The following is a 24,820-nucleotide window of genomic DNA, read 5'->3' as shown; positions in this document are numbered from 1 at the left end:
TTTATTATAGCTTCATGACACTGTTCTGCTTCTTGTCTGAATATGGACTGAAATGAGGCCTATTAGTGTGATTTCATCTACAAATTTAAGAAGTTTGACAGATACTGTAAATTACCAGATATAGTCAATTGCATATGGTGAACAGAGCAGTGGGGGAAGGACACAGCCCTGTGGCACGTTAGTACTATAGGTTAAAGAGTCAGATATGTGTGTCTATACTATTTTCTATCTGTAAGAAAAGTCTGTGATCCAATGACAGACTGAAGCGGATGAGATTCTTATTTAGCAGCTAAAGTCCACTAATAAGATCCTTAGATATGTCCCAGTTTGTCAAAGTGTTGGTAAATAAAGCTTAAATCCAAATGCACCACATCATCCACAGACTGGTTGGCTCTAAATACAAACTGAAAAGGATCCAAGAAGTCTTTTGTAGCCTTTCAAATGCTGGGTATCTTATAGTTCATAACGGAGCAAATCAGTAGTGTAGAGAAAATAACACAGACAAAAAGTGAAAAACAGCGATTCTTAATCTACAGATATTGGAAAAAATACTCAAAAAGAAAAATATTGTATATCATCTATTAAAAACAGATAATTCCGATGACACATTCAAAATAATCAAAAACAACAGAAAAAAATATTTACAGAATGAAATCAAGTCATTACTGCTTTCTCCCAATTCCATTAAACATCAAGGTAAGATTTTCCACAAATCACTATTTACAAAAAAATAAATAAATAACAAATTGCATAGTTCAGTGCTATACAGTCCTATCCAGAAATTGTAGGACTTTTAAATGTGCCGGAAGTGCTGGGGGGAAGAAGACTGGGGACACCCGAAGTACTTCCAGGTGCACAGCCGGCACTTCCGCCACACAGGGGTTTGTCCACGGAGGAGGGTCGGGAAGCACCTGGAGCCCATCCAGGCTTGCATAAAAGGGGCCGCCTCCCTCCATTCGATGGCTGGAGTAGGGTGGAAGAAAACAGAGCTCGTAGGAGAGGAGTGGAGGTGGACCAGAGAGGAGAAAGATGTTGTGAAAGGCCTGGACTTGAGGGGTGATTGGCACTGAGGCACTGGGTCTGTGCACTTCTTATAATTGTAAATAATTGTGTGTTGGTGCAAAATATCATGTTTACCTGTCTGTGTCTGGGCTGTACCCCACAATATATACAGGGAGATTCACTCGTTAAGATGAAGCAATCTGAACCAAAAAAATACACTATATAACTTGACATATGTGTAATAGATTGCATTACATGTGAGGCTGTAAATGGTTTCCATTTTCTGCCAGACACATGTTGACACTTCACATTGGATGTTTTCCTTCAAATCTTCCACAGTGTGTTCCGATAGACTTTTTCTTTGAGCATACCCCAAAGGAAGAAGTCTGGTTGTGTCAGATACGATGACCTTGCTGGCCAAAGCACCTTTGAAATGACCCTGTTGCTGAAGAAGGACTCAATTTCTGCCATGCTCCTTGCTGATGTGTGATACATTGCTCCATCTTGCTGGAAGAAAACTTCCATTAACTCAGTATCATCCAGTTGATTCTGACATCACATAAACAAATTGGTGACCCAATAGGTTTGCACCATGAAGACGTGCTGCTCAATGCTGTACACCGTTGAAAAGGCTCGTGGAAACGCTGCACCCGCCTGATCGGGAAAAGAAGCACCAAATGTAACATGAATGCGACTGACGGAACAAAGCTCGTCGTTGTTGTGGCTGATCAGATCTGCTTGCCAGGAGAAGAAGCCCACCAGGGGAAAGAAGCTCCAAGAGGTAGGTGCCGGAACCAGCGACTGTTTTCCCTTAGAATGTTATCTGTCAGTCCTGTGTGCCTACCTCTCAGGTGGAGATTGCCCGGATTCGTGTCGAGGGCAGAAGCATGCTGATCTGAGGGGCGAAGGCGGAATGGAGTCAATTGATGAAGACGGAAGCCCAGTGCTTGCCGAGAGACAGTGGCTGGAGGTGCAGATCTTGGAGCATTACCCCACTAATGGGGATTTCCAAAAGGGAGAGGGGGTGGTGAGTGTCTATGCCGCACTCCCTGTAGCAGGTAAGGGGTTGGAGGGTCTGTACCAGTTTCCTGCAGGTGAGTCGGTGGTGGCAGGGCCATTGAACATCCACTCCAATCCCAGTGTGTGCCCAACTGAGCCTTGGCTGAAGAGGCTTGGGCTTAATGATTCACACTCATCAGAGGTGGTTGAGCAAAGCCCAAGTCTACCATCCGCCAACCTTGATTACCTCGATTTCCCAGTATGAGAGCTGGAAATGCTCCTCCAGTCTATACGGGATGTCTTAAAGATTTTGAGTTTGTTGGAGCAGGCAGTGGAGGCGATGGAGAGGATGGCCGGCGCAACCCTGTAGGCACCGCATGAATGGCTGATGTAACGTGGCATGGGACTCTCCAGACAACTTGATGCCATGGTACAGGTAGGTGACACCAGTACCATACAAGAAAGGGGTGCAGAGTGAAACAGGCTAAGGTATATTCAATACTGGGTGCCAAGTACCCGCAACCCCTACACTGGTAGATGCTGCTGCTCAGACTGCCCTGCCCAAGAAGCCGGTGGCAGTTAAACACAACTGCAAGAGGGCGTGGGGTCTCTCTTTCTGCTATAGGGAGACTCAGACTGTTGCTCTGCCGCAGATTAAAAGGAAGACCCAGAAAAGGAAAACCGGGTCTCCAAACAATATGGGGTGGGAGTCCGTCCACTTCCCTTTAATACAGAACGCCACTCCATTGGGGCAGAGTGATACCCCAGCCTCAGCTGGGCGGGAAAAGAGGCAAGGTTTTCCATCCTGTATCCGGTCCTGCAGGATGCAAGTAGGAGGAGACTGGCATTGCTATAACTGCAACCGTTTGGGCCATGGATAGAGGTGCTGTCTGTTTTGGACCCCAATAGACAGCGGGGGATGGTGTCAAGGCAGACCCCAAATCCCTTTCTTCTTTTGTTGCAGGGCAGGATGGTGGACCAGAGTTCGTCGGTTCTCCATCCTCAAGAAGGATAGCCCTCACAGGACAAATCACTTCAACCTACAGAGTCTCAGCTGTGGGAGGGGTAGTGTAGCAGACGGACAGAACCATTGCCTGGTTGGGACACCCCTGCAGTGTAAGGACCAGAGGAGAGACTGCGTTCTGGGCATTACCTTCCCCGGGACACTAGACAGCAGCCGCCCTGGCTTGCTGTACAGCCATGGGTTGGGAGCTTGGAAACTCCACCTTGCTGAGGCCCGTGTCCACCGCCAGAAGGCTCTTGCTCTTGGTTGGAGTCCTGTGTTGCAACACTTCTGCCACACCTGTAAGCGCTTCTGGCAGCCGGTCAACAAGCACCTGGAGCACTTCTGGGTGAGGTATAAAAGGGGTCAGCAGCCATTACTCCAGAGTCAGGTTGAAGAGGATGAAGCTTGAGGAGGTGCAGTGGCGGCATGAAAAGGAGGAAGGTAGAAAAGAACCTGGGGTTCTGTAGTGAAGAGCTGTGCTGTAAGGGTGGGAAGCAGGGGGAAGCTGTTCCCACATCAAAAGGAAAATAAAGGTGTTGCACCTGCACTTGTATCCATGCCTGTCTGTGTTGGGTAGGGTGGCTTGTATACCCCTGGTGGCCCACAATATATATACACATATATATATCTATACTAATAAAAGGCAAAGCCCACACTGACTGACTGACTGACTCACTCACTCACTCACTGACTGGCTGACTGACTCACTCATCACTAATTCTCCAACTTCCCTTGTAGGTAGAAGGCTGAAATTTGGCTGGCTCATTCCTTACAGCTTACTTACAAAAGTTGGGCAGGTTTCATTTCGAAATTCTATGCGTAATGGTCATAACTGGAACCTATTTTCTCGTCCATATACTGTAATAGACTGCAGCTTGATGGCCGTGGGAGGTGGAGTTGCGTGTCACGTCATCACGCCTCCCACGTAATTGAGTGCCTGCCCATATAAGGTAAATATTCGTGGGTGAAGGACTGTGCTTAGCATATTCATAAGTAAAAATATCTGAATCACAAAGTGATGTTTTGTCCATGAATACTTACTAAATAATTCCAAATAGTCTGTCCGCTTCCTTTCATAGCTTTTCCGATGGTTGTGCTGCTTCCAGGCATGTATTTTCGTATTAAAGCATTTAACCAATCACATTTCAGCCATCATTTGTTGCCAGGCAGAGAGGACTTTACAATCCGTTGTGCAGGCACTCTAACACAGAATAAATGTCGATTAACCTGTTGCTTCAACCAATCAGATTTTGAGTTGGTGTCATTACGGCCCTCTAGAAGGCGTACGGCGACCTCACCGTATTCAGACCCATTGATTGGATAGAAGCCGCAGGTTCGACTTTCAGCATTAGCTTTGATGGCGATAGAAAGGGACTTTTTGATGGAACTGAGGCGCATGGATAATCCGTACGACAGAGTGATTGAACTGTTTTTGAGGAAAGAGGATGGATTTTGTTTACAAATAATCTGAATTTTTAGTCAGTAAAATGTTGCGATTCTATCTGTGATGCAGCGGCTCTTTATACTGTATTTCTGCATATTAAGATGGTTTTTATAACCATAAATTAGTTTTTGAGGGGCAGGTTGATTCAGACGGAGCAGTACTGAAGGCCTAGGTGTGAGATGCACAGTCCGCCAATGCACCAGATGATACGTAAATTTAATGAACATTACAACCCGAAAATAAACAAAACTGTAGAGAGGCCCAAGATTAAATTAACGGTAAAAAAGTAAGAGTGAAGTGCGGTGACTTGAGACCATAATAGCACGGGGCTCGATGTAGTGCGTGTTAAGTCGATCTAAAATGCGCGCTCAGATTCGAAAAAATATATCTTTTCAAGTTCTATTTGGATAAAAGTAGGTTCCATTTAGTCAACAGAAATATCGTTGGTAGGAATGTAAGTTGAATTTAGTCTTTACATTTCTATGGTGAAGAAAAATTTATGCAATGATGACTAATTTTAAATTACATTCCTACCAAAGATATTTCTGTCGAGTAAATATAAATTACTTATATTTAAAATTTAAATAGAACTTGAACAGATACGATAGTTCATAATGCCCACGCAACACTACGTGCACGTAAGAGCAGAAGTCATCCGTATGCAGCGTATTGCACTGATACGAAATAGTCTGCCCATTTAATTATTTAGGAATGGATAGATAAATTATGAATTTGTAAAAATAATGTTTTTCTGTTTTCTTCCTCGATGGATTCTGGCACGCCCAGCAACAGCTGCTCGCACCCCAAAGGGTGCATTATCCTCTTTAATAAAACCCCTGTGTGTGTCCAGGTGTCTGTGTGTGTGTGTCTTCTGGTGAAGTGCGCATGTGCGGGCCGCCCAGCGCATTGCACCGTGCCCCGCCTATGTGCATGGCTCCGTGGACGCACACACACGGGAAGCCGGGTGCACAGTGAATGGCCTAGCCGCTGCCGCGCAAGATAAGCAAATAAAGCGCGCACACTGGAAGCTGGGCACACAGTGAATGGCCTTGCCACGGCCGCGCATGATAAGAAATAAAGGACACCATTGCTGGGGAGAGTACTGATTGAGTAGTTGCGGCCGCGCATATAAAATCTGTTCCTGGGGAGACGCCACACATACAATAATCAGCTGCACGCCAGCACAGATTAAAATACTTGCAGGGGAACTAAACAGTACTTGCTGGGGAGATGCCACGGGCACGATTATCAGCTACACGACACACATTACATCAGTTGCTGGGGACACTCTGCTGATTGCCCACTTTTGTGACAGAAAATGAAAGTCGTATTACGGACGTCAAAGCCAGTATTACTGTCAGAGAAAATTACAGGAATTTTACGGAAATACAAACCAGTATTACTGCGAGAGAAAATTAATGACACACAATACACTGACACATATTACAGCCACGTACAAGCCAGTATTACTGTAAGAGAAAATATCACAGACGTATCTACTAATAACATACCATTCAAAAAAAAGGACACGTCAAGTAGGACAAAAGACACAGACAATCAAATCCTATATAAGCAACATCTCCTGGAAGAACGGTCAGCTCAACAAGTAAACATCAACAAAAGAAAGGCTGAAAGTCCAAAAAAAATACGTGCAAATAGATCGATTGAACAAAAAGAAAATGAGCATGAGAAAAACGCTAAAAGAGAAAGACTCAGAAAAGCAAACCTTAGAAAAAGTTGGCATTTACTTGCCAGAATCAGTATTCAGCCACGGTCAGTTATATGTTGCATTATCAAGAGTTAGAAGTTTTCCAGATGTTGTTGTCAAGGTTGTAGATGGTCCTGAACAAGGCAAACTCTTGCCAAACTCAGACAGAATATTTACAAGAAATTTTGTGTATAATGAAATTTTATAGAAAAATTTAATGAGGTAAAAAAATAGAAAATTTTACCTAAACATCTTCTTCAGATATTGTGTCTTACAGATTGTTACAAAGTTTTACACTAAGGCAATATTAATTATACTTACTGTATTGTCATATACATTTCTATTTTATTTTTATTATTATTTTACTTTAGGCTTCTTGAAAAATATTTTTGACAAAAAAAAAAAGACAAGAAACAGAATAAGGTCAAGGTCCCTTGCCATTTAATATAGACTGTTCCAACTAATGTTTATGCACTACTGTTCTAGCGCCCGTTATTGTAACGGGCTTAATGTCTAGTATATATATATATATATATTTATGTGTGTGTGGGTGTATATGTATGTGTGAATATATGTAGATATGTGTATATATATATATGTATATATGTATGTGTGTATATATATATGTGTATATGTATATATGTAGATATGTATGTATATGTATATAAGTATAATATGTATATGTATGTATGTATGTATATGTATATGTATATGTATATATGTATATATGTATGTATATATATATATCTGGATATATATGTTTGTGTATATATATGTGTGTGTATATATATATATGACAGCAACATGTCATAACAGTGACAAAACAATTACATTGACAATCATGTTTATGTCATTTTCAAAATGTTAACACACTACTTCTCATAACAGTGACAAAACATTTTGACAATATATTACGTATATATATATATATATATATATATATATATATATATATATATATATATATATATATATATATATATATACTAGCAAAATACCTGCCTGTGTAGTGCCAGAGTCCATCGAGGAAGAAAACAGAAAAACATTATTTTACAAATTCATAATTTATCTATCCATTCCTAAATAATTAAATGGGCAGGCTATATATATATACCTATATATATATATATATATATATATACACAAAATGTTTTCAAGTTTAGAGGAAGTGGAAATACCTGCTCTGTTTAATTTCAGTTTTTGTACATTTTAAATCAGAGTAGTAAGGATTATAATTTTCAAATTTCATTACTCAATTTACAATTAAATGAGTAAATTACATTACTCATTATTAGACTGACACCTTTATCCAAATTACAGATTCTGAGATACAGCTGGTTATATTTCATCTGTTTTTGGACCACAGGCAGGTGAAGACCTCAGGGTCACACAGTGTCAGTCACAGGATTTTGAAGGCCTAGGTCCGAAGCCTTAAGCATTCCATCACACTGCCTGCCTGCAATATTAGCCTTTAGTAAAAACCCTATGAAAATTATACGCAGAAAAGTACCAAGTTACATAGTACTTCTGATATGTCCAATTAACTGATGGCACTATAACTGAGGCCCATTGTCTTATGAAATGTCCTAGGTAACAAAGTTAGTATAAAAATAAAACTATTTTTTATGTGATGAAATTCTACATTTTTTAAAATATAATACAGCTAATCAACTATAGCACATGGTTCCCAGTCAGATTTGCTTGTACAGTATGTTCTACTTCAGGAATTTATTTCAAAGGTAAAACACCATTAATACCACAGGACACACAGCACAAATAACAACTGGATGAGTCCAGTTAAACTCTGAAATATTTTTTCTGATGAGAATAGTTTCCATGTTGTTAGTTTTTAAATTAATTTTACTGTAAAGATGGGTCAATAATTTATAGCTTTTTTACCTTTCATCCTCTTTATTCATAGATCCATACACATTCTGAGCTTCATCCATCCATCCATTTTTCAACCCGCTGAATCCACAGGATTACGGAGGTCTGCTGGAGCCCATCCCAGCCAACACAGGGCGCAAGGCAGGAAACAATCCTGGACAGGGCACACACACACACACCCACACATCAAGCACACACTAGGGACAATTTTAGAATTGCCAGTCCACCTAACCTGCATGTCTTTGAACTGTGGGAGGAAACCAGAGCACCCGGAGGAAACCCGCGCAGACACGGGGAGAACATGCAAACTCAGGGAAGTAAATCCGGGTCTCTTTACTGCAAGGCAGCAGCTCTACCACTGTGCCACCCTGCATTCTGAGCTTGCTTCTTTCAATTCAGTCTATTGCACAAACACAAACAAACACACTAACAGCAGGCCAGTTGATAGAAACTTCAAGCCAACATTCACTTGTTTGCAATATCATGGAAATTCAATGTTCCTCCAGGAAGTCAAGGTACAATTTATAAAGTGGCTGGACCTGGACTCTACTCTGGGTCTCTAGAACAGCAATGCAATATTTTTAACTAATGTGAAGACCTTCTCATAGTTATGAATTTTGTCATTTTGGCTCCTGATATTTTACTTTATATGTTTACACAAATATTGATACTGACAAACACAGTCCATCAACTTCTTGCAAAAGCCACCAACGCCGTGAATTATAATTGGATTAGGTTGAGGACAAGTTTGGCATTATGAGCACAAACTATATTGACTAGAAGGTAGACGTCACTAGGGTCTAGTCTCACTTGTATATAGCAGTGCACTATTATCATGTATGTAGCCTTTGGAAAATGCTTCTGAATTAAATAAAATAAATTTTACCTGCCTGCAGATTATACTAACTGTACTTTCACATTTATTCATTCGTTATCTTTAAATGTTTCTTGGTCATAATTACAGGTGACTGTCCCAGTAGAAACAGGATGAAGGTAAGGACTTGTTTGGACTCCATTCCAGAATATCAGAAATGTGTCAAATGCATCAGACTGATCCAAGTCCATACTACGTTATGACAAAGAGTATTTGATCCAGATCCCAACAGAATGTGTTATGTAATCCCAATCAGTCAGTTACACGGGTGTAGAGCATGACCATGTGCTTTATTTAGTTTCTCCTAAATCAACAGGTGTAATGGCTATGATGAGAAGCAGCCAGAAAATATTTAAATAGGGGAAGCAAGAGAGTAGACAGGAGCCAGGCCAAAACCAGAATACCAATTGTCAAAATGTGAACCAAGCTACCAAACCAAAGCATTATGAAATAATTGGTGTAAAACAAGTCCAAAAAGTCCAACTGGTCTATTGCCCTTCCATTCCCTTAACCAATATGAAAATGATTTAGCCAATTTGAGAGTACCAACAAGCATTCAGATATCAAAAACTGACTAAAACTTGTGCCTGGAAGGGGTTATTCTACTCCCTAAAGATTAAAAGCTTTGATAAAGAAGTATATACTTAATACCTGTATTATTCAGTCAACCATGCGCTAAGGACTCCAATTTGCCTAAAATCATCTTATAAGTTCAAACGGTTGCATTCTTTAGTGAATTTTATGTTTAAAAAACACACTAAACGAGGTTTGAGAATACAACCAAATGAAAGCTCCCTAACACAGGAAAATGGCAGAGGCCTTGTGTGTGCCTGTGTCCAAACAGAGAGTCTGTATAAACTAAAGCACTGACGCCTCATCAAAAAAAAATGTATTTGTAAAGTAGTAGACTGTATAAGATATGTTGCTACTATGGCGCAATGTTAATGTGATATTGAAAGATACAGAGACTTATAACAAGACAACATGGGTAATTTATAATAGTTTATTCAACACCTATTCTATTAGAAGTGCAAGGGTATTATTTTTATAAAAATCCCTTGGTATCATATGCCAATGGCAATATTTCTATTCAGATCTTAAATTAATTAATTTTATTACATATATTATTTATTCAGTACTTCAACTACAAGATGCTTTTTTACACAAAACTCTTTGTAATTATACTGAGATACCTGTATATATTCATAATTAAATGGCCAGTATAGCACTTAGTATGGCTACCTCTGTATGTGGCCCCTATAAGGTGTCTGAATGTCCACCGTCTGCATCAGCTTCCTTCCACATTCCAAAGATGTACGTGTTGTCTGACCCAATGTGGGTGAGGGATGTCTTCTGTCTTGGCCCAATCCCACTTTGAACAAAATTCCAGCAGCCTGCAAATGGGTAATGGATAACACCGACTGATAAAATAAATACATAAATGGATGGACATACAGCAAATATTTTGTACTGTATATATCTATTATGTCCTTCAAGCTGTTCTTACTACATTCATTTGAAACAGTCTCTCACACTTTGGAAAAAGTAGGATTGCAGGAGCTTAATTTTAAAGTGTTGGTTTTCTTTTTGGAGGCAGAGACAAACACTTTGCGGAAATTCTGTCCAGACAAAAAGTACAAAATGGGATCTAAACAGCTGTTAGCACTGGCCAGAGGCCTAGTCACTTTATAAGCAATGTTTGAAGCCTCCAGCATGTGACATTCTACATTGAGCTGCCTGAAGATGTAATAAATGGTCCGAGTGATGTGAAAAGGCAAAAAGCAGATGATAAATACAAGAAGGACAATTACAATCATCCGGATTGATTTCTTCTTAATCCTGGAAGAGGAGGTGCTTTCAGCACTAGGCTTCATAAGCTGCTTAGCCATTAGGCAATAACAGACAATGACAGTCAGGATGGGCAAACAGAAGAGCATCACAGATATTATGGAGCTGTAAACCAGAAACTGGTCAAACAATTCAGGGGGTGTTGTGTCATAGCAGAGGACATTGCCGTTTTTGTTATAGGTTTGGGAGAAATAAAAGATGGGAGCTTGGCAAGACACAACAATGATCCAGATGAGCACAGAACATATGCGGGCACGGCGCACATTAAGCCATTCCAAGGATCGTATTGGAAAACAGATGCCCAAAAAACGGTGAATGCTGATGCAGGAAAGAAAGAGGATACTGCAGTAGAGGTTGTTATAAAAAAGGAATCTAATGATTCTGCACATGGCATCACCAAAAGGCCAGTTATTTTCTTTGGCATAGTAGTATATGAGAAATGGTAGGCTGATGACATACAGGGTGTCAGAGATGGACAGATTAAACATGTAAATAGTGCTGCAGGTCCATTGTTTCATGCGAAAGGTGAAGACGAAAAGGGCAAAAGCATTAAGGATCAGCCCAATAACAAAGACAATCCCATAACAGGTTGGTAGTAAAATGTACTTGAAGTTCTCATTTAAGTCACATTTGTACAGGCTGCTCTGGTTCATACTTGAAACATTCACAAAGGGACTGGTTACTGGATCCACTTTTCTCACAGTTCCATTTGCACCTTTCCGTCTTTTTCCTAAAAGTTGCAAAAAATATAAATAAAGTCAGAGGATGCCAAAGGAACTTTATCAATCTCAATCATACACTGTTGGCTTTGGGTACTAGATTATAGTTTTTTTAGGTTTCAGAAACTAATAGGTACTATTGGTACTCTAATGTAATTTGAACTGGACTTCCACCTGGAAAGGCACAAAATACAGTAAAAATGATAAATCAACAGACCAAAATACATTGTTATTAATGTTCTTTTCATCCCATTTTGCTAAATCACCTAACCTCAGCTAGTGAACTCTCTTTTTAACTGAAAATTAATATTTTATACTTCCTGCTACATGAATCACATACCTGAAGCTGCTGAGCCATTCTGATATTCCTGACCAAGCTGGTTTTTTGAAGGACTAGATACTAAATCTACCATCATATGACCAGCAAGCTTCCAAATGTAGTTTCAGAGCAAGCAATCTGCTTTGTGCTGGTAGTACCCAACATTTGTTATTATTGTTGAGATGAGAATGTGATGTGTGTTCTGTTTTCATGTTGCCTGTAGCTGGTAGTCATAAAGAGATGAGAAATTATTCTGACATGTGAAAGTGAAATGTGTCTTTGTTATGTGAGATGGGCATTTGACTTGTGGAATATGATGGTGAACAAGAAAACTAACTAATATGCTGTGTAAACACATATAACAGTTTAATAAATTCTTTCTAACAGTCATCTTTTTTTTTGTTTTCTTATTTATTTTACTGGGGACAATTTTGGATATCTCACGATATAATAACAGATCCTACCTGAACTTCCCCTTTTAAAATACTGAACTTGCCAGTTTCAACATGCTGGTCCTCAGGTTGTGTCTACTGCATAAGAAATATCACGCTCTGATTATCCCAGGAATATAATTTAGTAGCAGTTATTTAAATGTGTGGACCACTCAAAGCACTAGTTCTCCTACCTAAAGTTACTGTGAAAGTCAAGTTTCTCTGTTTACATGAAAAATTTGTATTGTCTGTGACACCTCACTTTTCATGTCTTTTATGGTTTTTCCTCCCAAATCTCAAAGATATGTATGCTAGGTTAATTAGTGATACTAAAACCTATCCACTGTGGTGGTGAGGGGGCCACAAGATGGTCCCTACCTCATACCTGAGGCAGCCAGGATAGGCTCCAGCTTTCTGAGTCCATACATTTCCTGTAAAAAACACCCTAAGCTTGCTCATAAGATAATTCTGAATCTATTTCAATACTGTAAAAAGCAGTAGTTTAAACATTTATTCGCTTAGTTCAACCCATTCAATTATCTTGTGATTTTTTTTCTTCCATTTCAGGCTTGTGGGAAGTCAGTTTATCCCAACAGCTTAGGAGGTGTGAGTTAATCATATACTCCCATTATCACTCACGCCAACTTATTCAGATGACTCATTAATGCAACATACATAAAAACCAAAAGATCAGGAGAAATCCCAAGTAGATGGTGATGAATGTAAAAACTAAACTTTGACAGTGACCAAACTAGAAAATGAAACCTGGATCTCTGCTCATCTAATGGATTATCCTTATCTTCTTTATGACTTATTGCCATATTATTGTTAATTTTACTTTGCAACACTTTCATGCAAAGGCCACCTATATAGTAATTACTAATGTCAGGGTTAGGCTTCACAGTAAGTTCAACATTGTTTCATGCAAATGATATGGCAAAGTAGCTGGAGGGATGCACACTCTAAATTGCTGGTTCACCTCCATCTCTACAGTAGATTACCTACAACAGAGAGTAAGTTGCATATCCTATGTGTGCTTCAAATGCAAGAAAATATAAGTCTATCATATGTGGGACATGTGTAATTCTAAGGCTAATTGAAACCCATGAACTGAAGAAACAACTGATGCAGATCAAACCCTACCCAAATATGTTGTGTAAATCCAATTTGAATCAACTTAGGGGAGTAGAACCTATAAACATGTCCTTTTTGCCCAGTGTTCTTAGACACCATTAAAGTAAATGTAACCCACATTATTTTTTTTATCCAAATTAGAATTCAGATACCAGCACACCTGGCTTCATTGTATTCATAAGAAGATCAAAAGATTAATAAAAAAAATGCACATTTCATACTTTTCACATGCAGTGAATAAAGCTTTAAGGACTCACATATAAATATCATGTCACAACATGTAATGTTTACATTCTTCGGTGCCCATTTTCAAAGTAAGGTGACAAAACCCAGCCAAACAAAGGCTTACAAAAAACAAGAAAGCTATAGCACTGACATCTCACTAATACTGCTTTTATTCTCAAAATAGCAGTCTGTATGTTCAAGATGCATTGACTCCCAGCCATATAAATCACACTTATTTCAGACAGAAATTATATTATTTATAGACAAATAAAAAAATAACCTGCCTGAAGACATCAAAGTTAGTATAATGTTCAGTATCTGAGTTACTAGATGCAACAGATGTATTATTTTTTATTTTTTTATTATGCAAAAATACAGCCTGCAGTGGGCTTGCGTTCTGCCCGGGGTTTGTTTCCTGCCTTGCGCCCTATGTTGGCTGGGATTGGCTCCAGCAGACCCCCGTCACCCTGTAGTTAGGATATAGCTGGTTGGATAATGGATGGATAGACTAAAATACAGCATTTTATACTTCGGTATGTGTACAATTATATGCAATATTGTAAAAATATGTATTATAATAAATTTATATAAATATTGAGGTTTTTGAGGCTCCGACAACCCTGCAACTGCACTGTGCACTGTTACTCTGTACTGCAGGCAGAGATTGGATGTACCCTGCCAATCCAAGTGCAAATTAACAGGCTCACTGCGTAATTTGTCTATTGCCCAAAAGTTGCTGCAGGAAACATTTAAAACCAGCCACTGGCCAGGCCTTTCACTCACTTCCTGTCATCTCTCCAAGTAAGGCTATCTGTTCTTTTAATCTGAGGAAGGGAGCTAATGCAGGATGACATCAGCATCACCTCTTGCTTGCTTGTTGCACGTTTTGAGTGCTAAACTGACAGCTCCCGTTTGAAATTGCTTTCGATTGTTCCTGTCTTAACAACAATAAAGCTGACTCTTTTGGAAACCTGGACTCACCTCCTTCACTCTTGTGCAAGTCTGTGACCGACACACATCATAATATATTACATGTATAGATCAATGATAATGCTGTGACACAGTGTACACTGTGTAGCTTCTCTTTCTTGCAGTTTTAAGGACACCTAGTGGGTCTGGTTATCTGTCTACATTATGTAGAGTTGGAATGTTCTCCCATTATTTCTATAGGTTTTCTCTACAGTAGGTATTCTACATCTCCTTTCACATCCTGAAAACACATATATTTAACAAGTTAATGTGGATGTGTGAAAGAATATACCCAATGAACCAGCATTATGTTAAAGGTTGGTTTCTGATTTATGTCTGAAAATGCTGAGGTGGACACTGGCCCTCCTGCAACCCTCTAATGGATAAAATCTCTTTAGAAAATCAGCCATAATAAGACTGTATAAGAATGTGACATGAGTACAAATATGCAGTACAGTTTTTATGGATGTGATGGGTGAGTGCGTATTGCAAACACTTCCAGCTTCATGAAAAATTCTGGAATTCACTAAGCACGATGTCAAAATCTTGGGATAAGGAGGAGTTCTGTTTTAAAAGGCCGTTTCTCTACATCAAACAAATAGCAAGCTCTCTGTGGAAATTCTGTCTAGACTTCTTCTTTCGGCTGCTCCCGTTAGGGGTTGCCACAGCGATTCATCTTCTTCCATATTTTTCTGTCTTCTGCATCTTGTTCTGTTACACCCATCACCTGCATGTCCTCTCTCAGCACATCCATAAACCTTCATTTAGGCCTTCCTCTTTTCCTCTTCCCTGGCAGCTCTATCCTTAGCATCCTTCTCCCAATTTACCCAGCATCTCTCCTCTGCATATGTCCAAACCAATGCAATTTCGTCTGACTTTGTCTCCCAACCGTCCAACCTGAGCTGACCCTCTAATGTACTCACTTCTAATCCTATCCATCCTTGTCACACCCATTGCAAATCTTAGCATCTTTAACTCTGCCACCTCCAGCTCTATCTCCTGCTTTCTGGTCAGTGCCACCGTCTCCAACCCATATAAAATAGCTGGTCTCACTACAATCCTTTAGACCTTCCCTTTCACTCTTGCTGATACCCGTCTGTCACAAATAAAATGAAAAAAAGAAAAAGGACAAATGAGAAAACGCCAAAGAAAATGTCATTATTTCATTCACTATTGCCTTTAATCACTGAAAGGACATCAGAGTTACAGAGGAGAATTATAAAATAAAAGCTGAATGGATTAATGGTACACCAATAGATCTAATGTTACTTTTATCAATTTTCTAATTCCATTTTGCCACTCTCTTAACCTCTGCCTGTGCATTCTCCTTTTACCTCAAAATGCATACCTAAACCGAACATTGTCATTGCTGGCACTGTTGTTTCTACAATATTCTGCATATGAGAAAAAAAAATCATCTGGTCCCAGTAAGTGTTTTTGACCTTTTGGCTTCTAAACCTGCTTATAGCTGCCGCTTGTACACACTAATTCAAACCAAATGTTATCCTGTAACTTGCTATTGGAGACTGCTATACACACTTTTTAAGTTTAGAAGTTTCAAGATCTCTTCAAGACACTCCTTAAGTGATAATCCATGCCATTCACACAAATAGCTTCCAAGTGATGACTGACGCAAGCCATCTTTTCCACTTCAGATCATTATATAAAAATACCTGACATCCACCTATGTGGAGTGATAAATACTTCATAATAAATCATTGCCACAAGTACTGCTGTAAGTAAAATAAATAAGTCAACTTATGTGAAAATAAAACATAACCACAAGGAAGGCAGAGAGGCACAGTGCTTAGTGCTGCTTCATGGATCCAGCATACTGGATTTGAATACTATACTGTCTTGGGTATAAAGGAGCCAGGATAGACTTTTTTCCCATTCATCCTAAACTGTATTAGGCAGGTTTCAGAATTGTATGTATTGTAAACACAGCCAAAGAGGTACTATTATAAACAGTACAGATACTGTCGGCAAACTTTAATCAAAGCAGGCGGGTTTAAGAATGTTATCCATAAAGTAATATACATGGAAAAAATATGTACACTGGATATACTCAGTTTTACTAATTCTTAAAGTGAAGCTTCTTGTTCATAAACAATAACTGTTTGTCATGTTAACATATCACTGCACTTCCCTGTACTATCACAATATTACCTACTGTTGGAAAATCCTGCAAAGAAATATGTACCAGGAATACAAGGTAGCACTTGGTCATATAGGTATCCTAGACAGGTAATGGATCCTCAGAGAGTGGCAATATTTTTATCTCCTTGATTCTGTTTACTTGCTCTTCATTTACATCATATACAGATGTTGCTACTATCTGAACAGAGAGAAATGAGCTGTCAAGCAAATCTGCTAAAATGTCAAAATGATTTTTTACTTAGATAAATAGTGTAGGCAGACAGGTTTAATTCAATGGAATCTTTGGTTACAGTGGGAATAAGGGTAGTACACCACCATTTCTTTGTCTCAATATTTTGAACATGCATGATGTATTTTCTCTTATTAAGGCAAAAAATATGTTGTATTTAATAAGGTATACAATGAAGTTTTAAATCTATATACAGAATATATATATTGCAAAGCTGACTGGCTCATTCACTCACTTATCAATAAAAACACAATTTCTAATTTATTTTAAAATTTGGAATTTGGCAAGATGGCACCTCTATGTGAGCAGGGATCTGCTGAAAAGCACGTTTAGATATGTCAATATTTAGGGGTAAACCCTGCCCCACAATAGAAAAACTAAATAGCCCAAAAACATTTTGTTGGATTTATTTGAAAATTTCTGATGTTATAGAAAAAAGAAAATTAACCAACATGCATCTTTTTATTTCTTGATAAATTATTTATTTGTTGATATTTATTAATATTATGCAAACCTAATGTGTTGCACTGAGAGTGTACTTTATGCAAATGAAGCAAATAGAACCACTTACCAACAGGGTGGACGGATGACTAAAGATGGGGTTATGTCCTGGACAGGAAACAAAGAGACGTGATCATGTTATGAAATGGGCAGTGAAAGTCTGGCAAAGCTCAAGAATGAGCTGAAGATCAATAGTTAGCAAGCACTGTTTATTGTTGTCAACTACCAGTTCTGTTAGATGTGTACCTGCTCTTATTTTGGTTATCTGTTCTGCTCTGTCATTCTCCTGGCATGAACTATCAAGTGCCGCAAGGCAAGTTAAGTTTTAAGCAACGTCAAGCACTCTCACATGAATAATTAGCGTGGTTTAGATATTTTAGCTGTGGAAGGGGTTTGACCCTTGGAGTTTCAGAAAGCATGGGTGGCTTTATCAAAGGTTGAAAAGTGTGGTAACAAGTAAACAGTTCTTCCAAACTTGTTTGTGGAAGGGGGAGTGAACAAGGTTGTGAAGCAGTTCAGAAGTGCTGCACAGCATCCAAGAAAAAAGGTACACAGTCATGCAGCTTAGAAGAAACATAACTGATTACCCATTTAAATTCAAAATTTCTAGTACGAAGACACCAGGAAAAGCAGGAATTGATCTAAGGAAGGGATGTTTTACTCATGAACAATCTTTTATTGCCTGTTCAATAAGAAGCATCTCCAGTATCCTAATAATAAGACCCACAAAATTACAACTGGTTACATTTCTTTTATTTTTCTAGGTGAAGTGACTTGCTCTATAATCATGAACCACAACAAATTTAAACTACCATTTATTACATAATATTTATGCATACAAAGTTTTGTACAATAAGCACTTCATAAATCTATAATAACAATAATTGTCTCACCAGAACATTTTGGCAATGAATTATTGTAGCTTTAGCAATCAAATGGGTATATCTGCTTAGAAATGGCGCAACATTAAGGTATATTATAGCTGCATTTTATGCACAATATGCCTGAACCCTTTATTGTCTTCAATATTTTATACTGTAACTGTGATATTCATTGCTTATTCTAATGTCAAAGGTAAATCTGAATTGAAATCCTGACGTAATCTTGATTTAACACAAGTTGCATTCTTTCATAAAACTTTGAATCTTCTGCTTTACTTCAGAACTTACTATTATTATTATTATTATTATTAAGGGTGTACATTGCAAATTTATGCTTGTTGTGTCTGTAGAATATTTCATTCTGGAATGAGAAACCATACTTGGCTTTGCTGTCTGGTTTACTTTAAAAACCAACTGACTTAATGATGTAGGTACAGGCAAAATTCTATTTTCTACACTGACTAGCCACCTCTAGCAAAATCAGTATGATTGTGACACATATTGTATTACAGAAGATAGAGCAAGCAATCTGTAAATAAATAAACTAATACAAACTGCCACCTATAGGATCTGATTTGAAATGCACTTTTTACTGTAAATGTAGCATTTTTACTATGAACACAGACAAAACCATAAGGAAAAAAAATCATGATTACCACTTGTATGTAAATATTTTAGCATTCCTACTTTGCATGTACATCTGTCAAAGTAATAAATTATTTTCAATATTTATATAAGTTATGTAGCCATAGATTGTGTAGAGAAATGTTCTCATGCCATCACGTAATCATTCCTACCTGATGGTGTAGAAATGGATGCCCTAGAGCAGGGTTGGGCAAAGTCATTCCTGGAGGGCCGCAGTGGCTGCGGGTATTTGTTCCAACCCAGTTGCTTAATTAGAAAACAATCCTTGCCAATAATTACATATCATGGCTTGTTAGTGCTTTAACTCTGCTATGTCAAGTCATTCTCATATTCTAGATTTTTTTTCCATTCTAAGGATATCGTCCAAATACTTTGAAGTGTAAAACGGATGGTAATTCTGAATCCTTCACTTTCTTTCTCTTCTCTTTCCTTCTAAGTATTTAAAACCGAGAATGCAGTTGGTTAAGACTTAAATAAGCAATAAGGGTTCAAAATCTTAATGAGAGAGACAACTAAAATGAAGCAGAATGTTTCTAGAGCAATAAGTGCTTCTTATTATGCAATTGGGTTGGAACAAAAACCTGCAGCCACTGCGGCCCTCCGGGAATGACTTTGCCCACCCCTGCCCTAGAGCTTAACAGAACAAAAGTGAACATCTTAATGTTCATGGGCTGCATCATCTCTAAAGGCATCAGTCTCTTCAGCAGGAAAGCTAGAATGAATTAAATTTTCAAACTTGTAAGTATGTCACCCTTCCACTGCATGCTCAAAGAAGTCCATTCAACTAAATGTTTGCTCATGCCCACTTCTAAACCAAATGCATGAAAAACAGCATTTTGGAATGTTATGAAGTAAGAGTTTCGGCTTTAATGTTATGTAATTAAGATGGCCAGGTGGAATCACGTCTTTGACAAGGAAATCTTGCATAAAAATTTGATCTCAATTGTTTATTGTCTGGGTGAAATCTTATGCAAGAAAGCCCAGGATATTTTTGGAGTTAGTGGAACTCTTCCGTCACATACCAAATGAAGGCTGCACAGATGAAACACTGCATCTGTTGCTATTTTCCTTTGTTAGAATACCCTTTGCTTTTTTCATTTTAGTCCACAATTAATATTTGATGAATTCTCTTTCCTTTATATTATCTATGAATACAATGCTTCTGCAGGTATCAAAATGAATGACACTAGAAATAACGACTGTCCATAGTACTGTAAAACCTTAAGTATGCATTTAGCAAATAAACAAAAAAGGAAATGTAAATGTACTAGCAATAAAAATGTTTGCTTTAATATAAGAACCTTTTTTAAATTTAATTACAAACATTCCTGCAACTACTAGAATGTTTGAGTTTAAATCTATACACTTTATATTAAACAAAGGAAAGAACTTTGCACTTTAAACCAATTAAATCTCCTGTCACAGTTATCTTTTTCATGCTTTACATAAGTACCTCTTCTTCAAATTATTACCAAGATGTTCAACTGGCACTAAATGTGCATCTTAAATTAAAAGGCATTTCTCTGTCTGGTCTTTGGTAACTAGAACAATTACTGGGGGAAAGGATCAAAACACACAAAACTAAAAAGAGAAGAAATGTAAATGAAAATACACCGTACACATGAAAATACAATTTTAACTATAATACAGATATAGAGGCTTTGCTAAATTTCCTTGAAATGTATTCATACAACCATATACATTTCTGTCCCTATAGAATGAAAGAAGAAATAAGTAAACATATTAAACAATTCTAACAATTGAAGGTTGGAGCATGTCTCCAATTAAAAAAAGTTAATCCAGGAATATGCTGCCACTGTCCTTCTCCTAGATTGTTGTTTTTGTAATTAGGTAACATTGTCATTTAGCTCTTTCAGGGACATCAAGAACCAGCACAAAACCTGGCAGCATAGGACTCTAGGCAGGAACAAACTCTGGATAGTGTATCGTAACTTATGCTTTCATGCAAATAACAGCAATGTTTTTTATACACAGTTACATAAAATGATTATGAGGTATTCAAGTCAGGTATTTTGTCTCATACATTCAGTCAGTAGTTAGGAAAGAAAAGCCACCATCTAGTCTAGAGCTCAGTAACTTAGACTCTGAACCATACCATCACACTACTGTAGACCCTCCACATTAACAAAACAAAAGACGGCCAAAACCAAGCCAACTCATGGGCACACCCACCACTCTGTTTTGCATCATTGCTTAACTATAGTCATTAGAATATTCTGTTGGGTTAGAAGACATTGCTGACAAAAAAGAATGTTTTTATATTTCTGGGTGCTCCTTTAAATTTCATTTAATTTCACGTAATTTCATATTTCATTTCATGTGTGGTTATTTCTTTATGCCAATCACTAGGCTTATCAATCTAATTAAAGTATACACAGAACATGCTGCACAGCATTTAAACATACTTTGTTAGCTATTTATGCCAATAGAAATTAGCAAAGTTAAAAAGGACAACACCAAGGAGTTTATGGTTCAGCCCATATTCCAAAACTAGAATTAACTGAGTCAGCAAAGAGAATAAATAGACTAAAAAAGCAGTTATGTGTTATCGCCTAAGCAGGAACTAATAAAAGTAATGTATGTCCAAAATCTCTATACTGAATAATTAATTTCAGTAAACAGAAGAAAAAAATAGTATTTAAGAGTAAAAAAATAGTATCCATTTAAAGCCAGCTTCAGTGAATCAGTAAAATTGGACTGGAAAAAACTGCAAAATGTCAAGCAGTGTTAGTTTAAATTTTTAACTTTTGTAAGTTAAAGCCATAACAAGAAAGTAAGCATGTTAGATTTGGTCCTAGGTGAAGAGCATTTTAGATGTTGATATGTACATCAGCTCTGAAGCAAAATTTTAAAAAAGATATCACTGTAAAAATAGTTTTTTTTTCTGCATCTTTGAAAGTATTCCCGCAGTACCACTACTTCCAAATTGCAACATTGTATACTTGTTTTTTCATATTTAAGCAAAATGATTTGAGACTTCAACCAGAGAAAAAATTTCTTCACCTTTAAATATGAAGTCATCTGCCAAGAACAACAGTTGGAACTGTTAAGGTAGATAGATACACAGGGCTGAAAAACAGCCTAAGAAACAAAGACTAGAATTGTGATGCATGAGAAACATTATTCAAAAAACAAACCACCAAGAACTTTAATCACGCTTTGTGGTTTTAGGACCAGCCCACAGGAATCAAACCTCTAAATTTATGTTAAGCACATGAGTGACTTTTATGGTGTAATTTGTGAATCAACAAGTATGTGCCAATACCCTTTGTTTTTTTTTCCATTAAAGAAATAACCTTTACCTGTATTATTCCCCTTTATTCTGACATAGCACTTCACCAATTCCAAATTCTTTGTAATGTGTAATTAATTTTAAATCTAGGGCAGTACAGTACTCAGTGTTTAATTGTGCTGTCTTACACTTAAAGGAGACTGGGTCCAAATCCCAAATTGGTCATCATCTACAATTTTATTAGGGTGCAATTATAACATTTTCCATTCTTCCTCCCATGTTACAAAAATCTACAGGTTAGGTTAATGGGCAACAATAAACTGATCCAATGGAAATCAGTGTGGGCATTTGCATGACTGAGCCTTCACCCAGTGCTTTCTGGCATAAAGACCAGCTTGGCAACCTGAACTGAAAATGGATGAAATTGTTTAATTTCCTCGCTGGTGAGAGAAGGGACCAGTCCTTCAGTGAAATGCAATTACATAGAATACCCTAAAGGTTTTTATTAATAATCATTTTAATGAGAAGCACATCATATTAGCTAATCCTTCGGATTCAATAATGATTTTTGTTATGCCAGTCAAGCCCAGATAAATTATTCATGTTTACAGTGAGATTTAGTTATTTACTTATTCAGTACAATACTGTAATACAGAATTTTATCAAAATACTGATTTGAAAAATAGTCTTTGTTTTTTGAAGATGGGTATCCTATGGCAACACATTTATATATAACCTGCCTCATAATCAAGAGGCCTAAAATCATGTAAATAAAAGCAGCTGAAATAGTAAAGAAATGTTCAAATCACTGCATTCAGAAAACAGAAGACGTATTCGAAATTTGTTTGCAACGGCACCGTTTCTGAGTCAAACAATAAATTATTGTTTTTTGTTTCCTATACAATAAAGTACTTTAAAAAGCAACAAAATTACAGGATAATATGACAAGGATATTATCATTAAGAAAATAGACATATAGTGATCTCTCCATACATCGGAGATGGGTTTAAACATAACTTTTAAATGGGAGAACGGAGACATAAAAATGAATTACTTTTTGAATCCTATAACTGAATAATCGTTCTTTTTTTCAAATCCACTATACACTGTACATTAATATTGCATCTAGTAATAGATCTTGTACGCTACGTAGAAACGGCTCCTGGCACATTGACGGATACACTCTCAAGGAGATCAGAAATTAATTTCAGATTTCTACCTTATAAAAACCAGTGATAAACTTTAAGTGATAAACATCGCGCAAGAGATTATTGCTTTGCACCAGTCTGTGGTGACTCGCTATATAGAAGACATTTTAAATTAATAAAAGACGTTGAAGCACTGAGGCGCATATTTTGCCTGGCACTTCAGATTTAAACAGTCGCCGATCATGTAAGTTGGGGGCTTTCATTTCCTTTTATAAATACTACGTTGTTCATGACTCATAAATATTCTGTGGATAAACAACATCCCTTCTGGTTATCAACTAATGTTGTTATAGCAATGAAACAAAGGAACTTTATCACACTTAACCACATGCGGTAGTGCGTCAAGTCAAATCAATGGAAGTAGTAAATCCTAATCGCTTAACTAAAATTCGGGCGTTTTTCAGCACATTCACAGGTATATCGCTTTCTAAAATTGCTCACTTGTCTACTTAAATCTGTTCAAAAATAAGCTCAACCCCGCGCTCTTTGCGTCCTTTTAGTCTGTTCTCGTCAGGCTATTTCTTCTTGGGAAGCATAACTGTATTTTTCATACTTACCAAATGGTTGACTGGTTTGAATAAGCAGAATCAGACTGGTTGACAAACTGTCTTTTCCACACTCTTTAAATGCCGAAGAAGGCTAAACCCAGCGAAGCCACTAGACTTCTGACCCAGCGAGCGAGCCGCACTTTCCTGGATTGAAAGGTACACACGCGCCACAGCACAGGGGGGCGGGGCCTCTCATACGTGATTCGTTTACTCGAGAGCCGAGGCGTGGCTTTACAGAGTTGGGAAAACAAGCGAACCACAAAAAAGGGAAGAAAGAGCACGACAGGTAAGCGAATCCATCTCAGCGAATCAGTAAAGAGATTTTTCGCTTTTATTTATCTACTTACCAAGCGACGATACTGCTTCTTAAGTTGCATGTGACTGTGGGAGGGTTAATAACCTTATATATAGAGTATCGAGTATCCTGTGGGAAAGACAGTTACTGTAAAAAGTAAAGTTTTCACATTGTTTTTCTTATTATGAAAGAAACAGTATAAAGAAGATTTTGTTTCATAATAAACCGAATCTAAATCAGCAGCAATCAAAAATAAGCGTGAAGCCGGAATTCAATCTGGACGGCATGTTGCTGCGTGCTTACGCGGTGGCTGAAATTACATTATTACACAGTGTATTGTATCTGTCCAGACCAAACGCATTAAATATGATATTCAGAGGAAACACCCAATGACCCCAGGTACTGTACATCACTAATGACATGTCCAAGCGCATTAACAGATGAATTCTGTGAATATACTGTACAAATAGAATTGTTTGAATTACTGTACATACTGTAGGGTACTATGTTAATTAAAAACCTTTTAAAGTAATGC

General features: G+C 37.7%; 1 protein-coding gene across 2 annotated transcripts; it reads right to left on the bottom strand.

The window, feature by feature from the left end:
- Window positions 1-9,909: 9,909 nt before the first annotated feature.
- Window positions 9,910-24,141, bottom strand: LOC120523193 (P2Y purinoceptor 2-like). 2 transcript variants are annotated; one of them, XM_039744244.1, is made up of 3 exons: window positions 24,000-24,141; window positions 17,526-17,563; window positions 9,910-11,498 (listed from the first exon to the last, which is right to left on the bottom strand). In XM_039744244.1, the coding sequence occupies exon 3, from the start codon at window positions 11,419-11,421 to the stop codon at window positions 10,450-10,452; it is 972 nt and encodes a 323-aa protein (XP_039600178.1). In that variant the 5' UTR covers window positions 11,422-11,498; window positions 17,526-17,563; window positions 24,000-24,141; the 3' UTR covers window positions 9,910-10,449. The 2 variants fall into 2 exon arrangements, with proteins under 2 accessions (XP_039600178.1, XP_039600177.1); XM_039744243.1 differs by lacking the exon at window positions 17,526-17,563.
- Window positions 24,142-24,820: the final 679 nt, after the last annotated feature.

This window comes from Polypterus senegalus, chromosome 2 (genome assembly GCF_016835505.1).
Source record: "Polypterus senegalus isolate Bchr_013 chromosome 2, ASM1683550v1, whole genome shotgun sequence".
Taxonomy (NCBI): domain Eukaryota; kingdom Metazoa; phylum Chordata; class Cladistia; order Polypteriformes; family Polypteridae; genus Polypterus; species Polypterus senegalus.
The sequence above is the reverse complement of the archived record's forward strand: the minus strand, read 5'-3'. Positions and strand labels throughout refer to the sequence as shown.

Bases quoted from the DNA above. Each gene is read 5' to 3' on its own strand.
- LOC120523193 (XM_039744244.1), bottom strand. From the start codon at position 11,421: ATGAACCAGAGCAGCCTGTACAAATGTGACTTAAATGAGAACTTCAAG.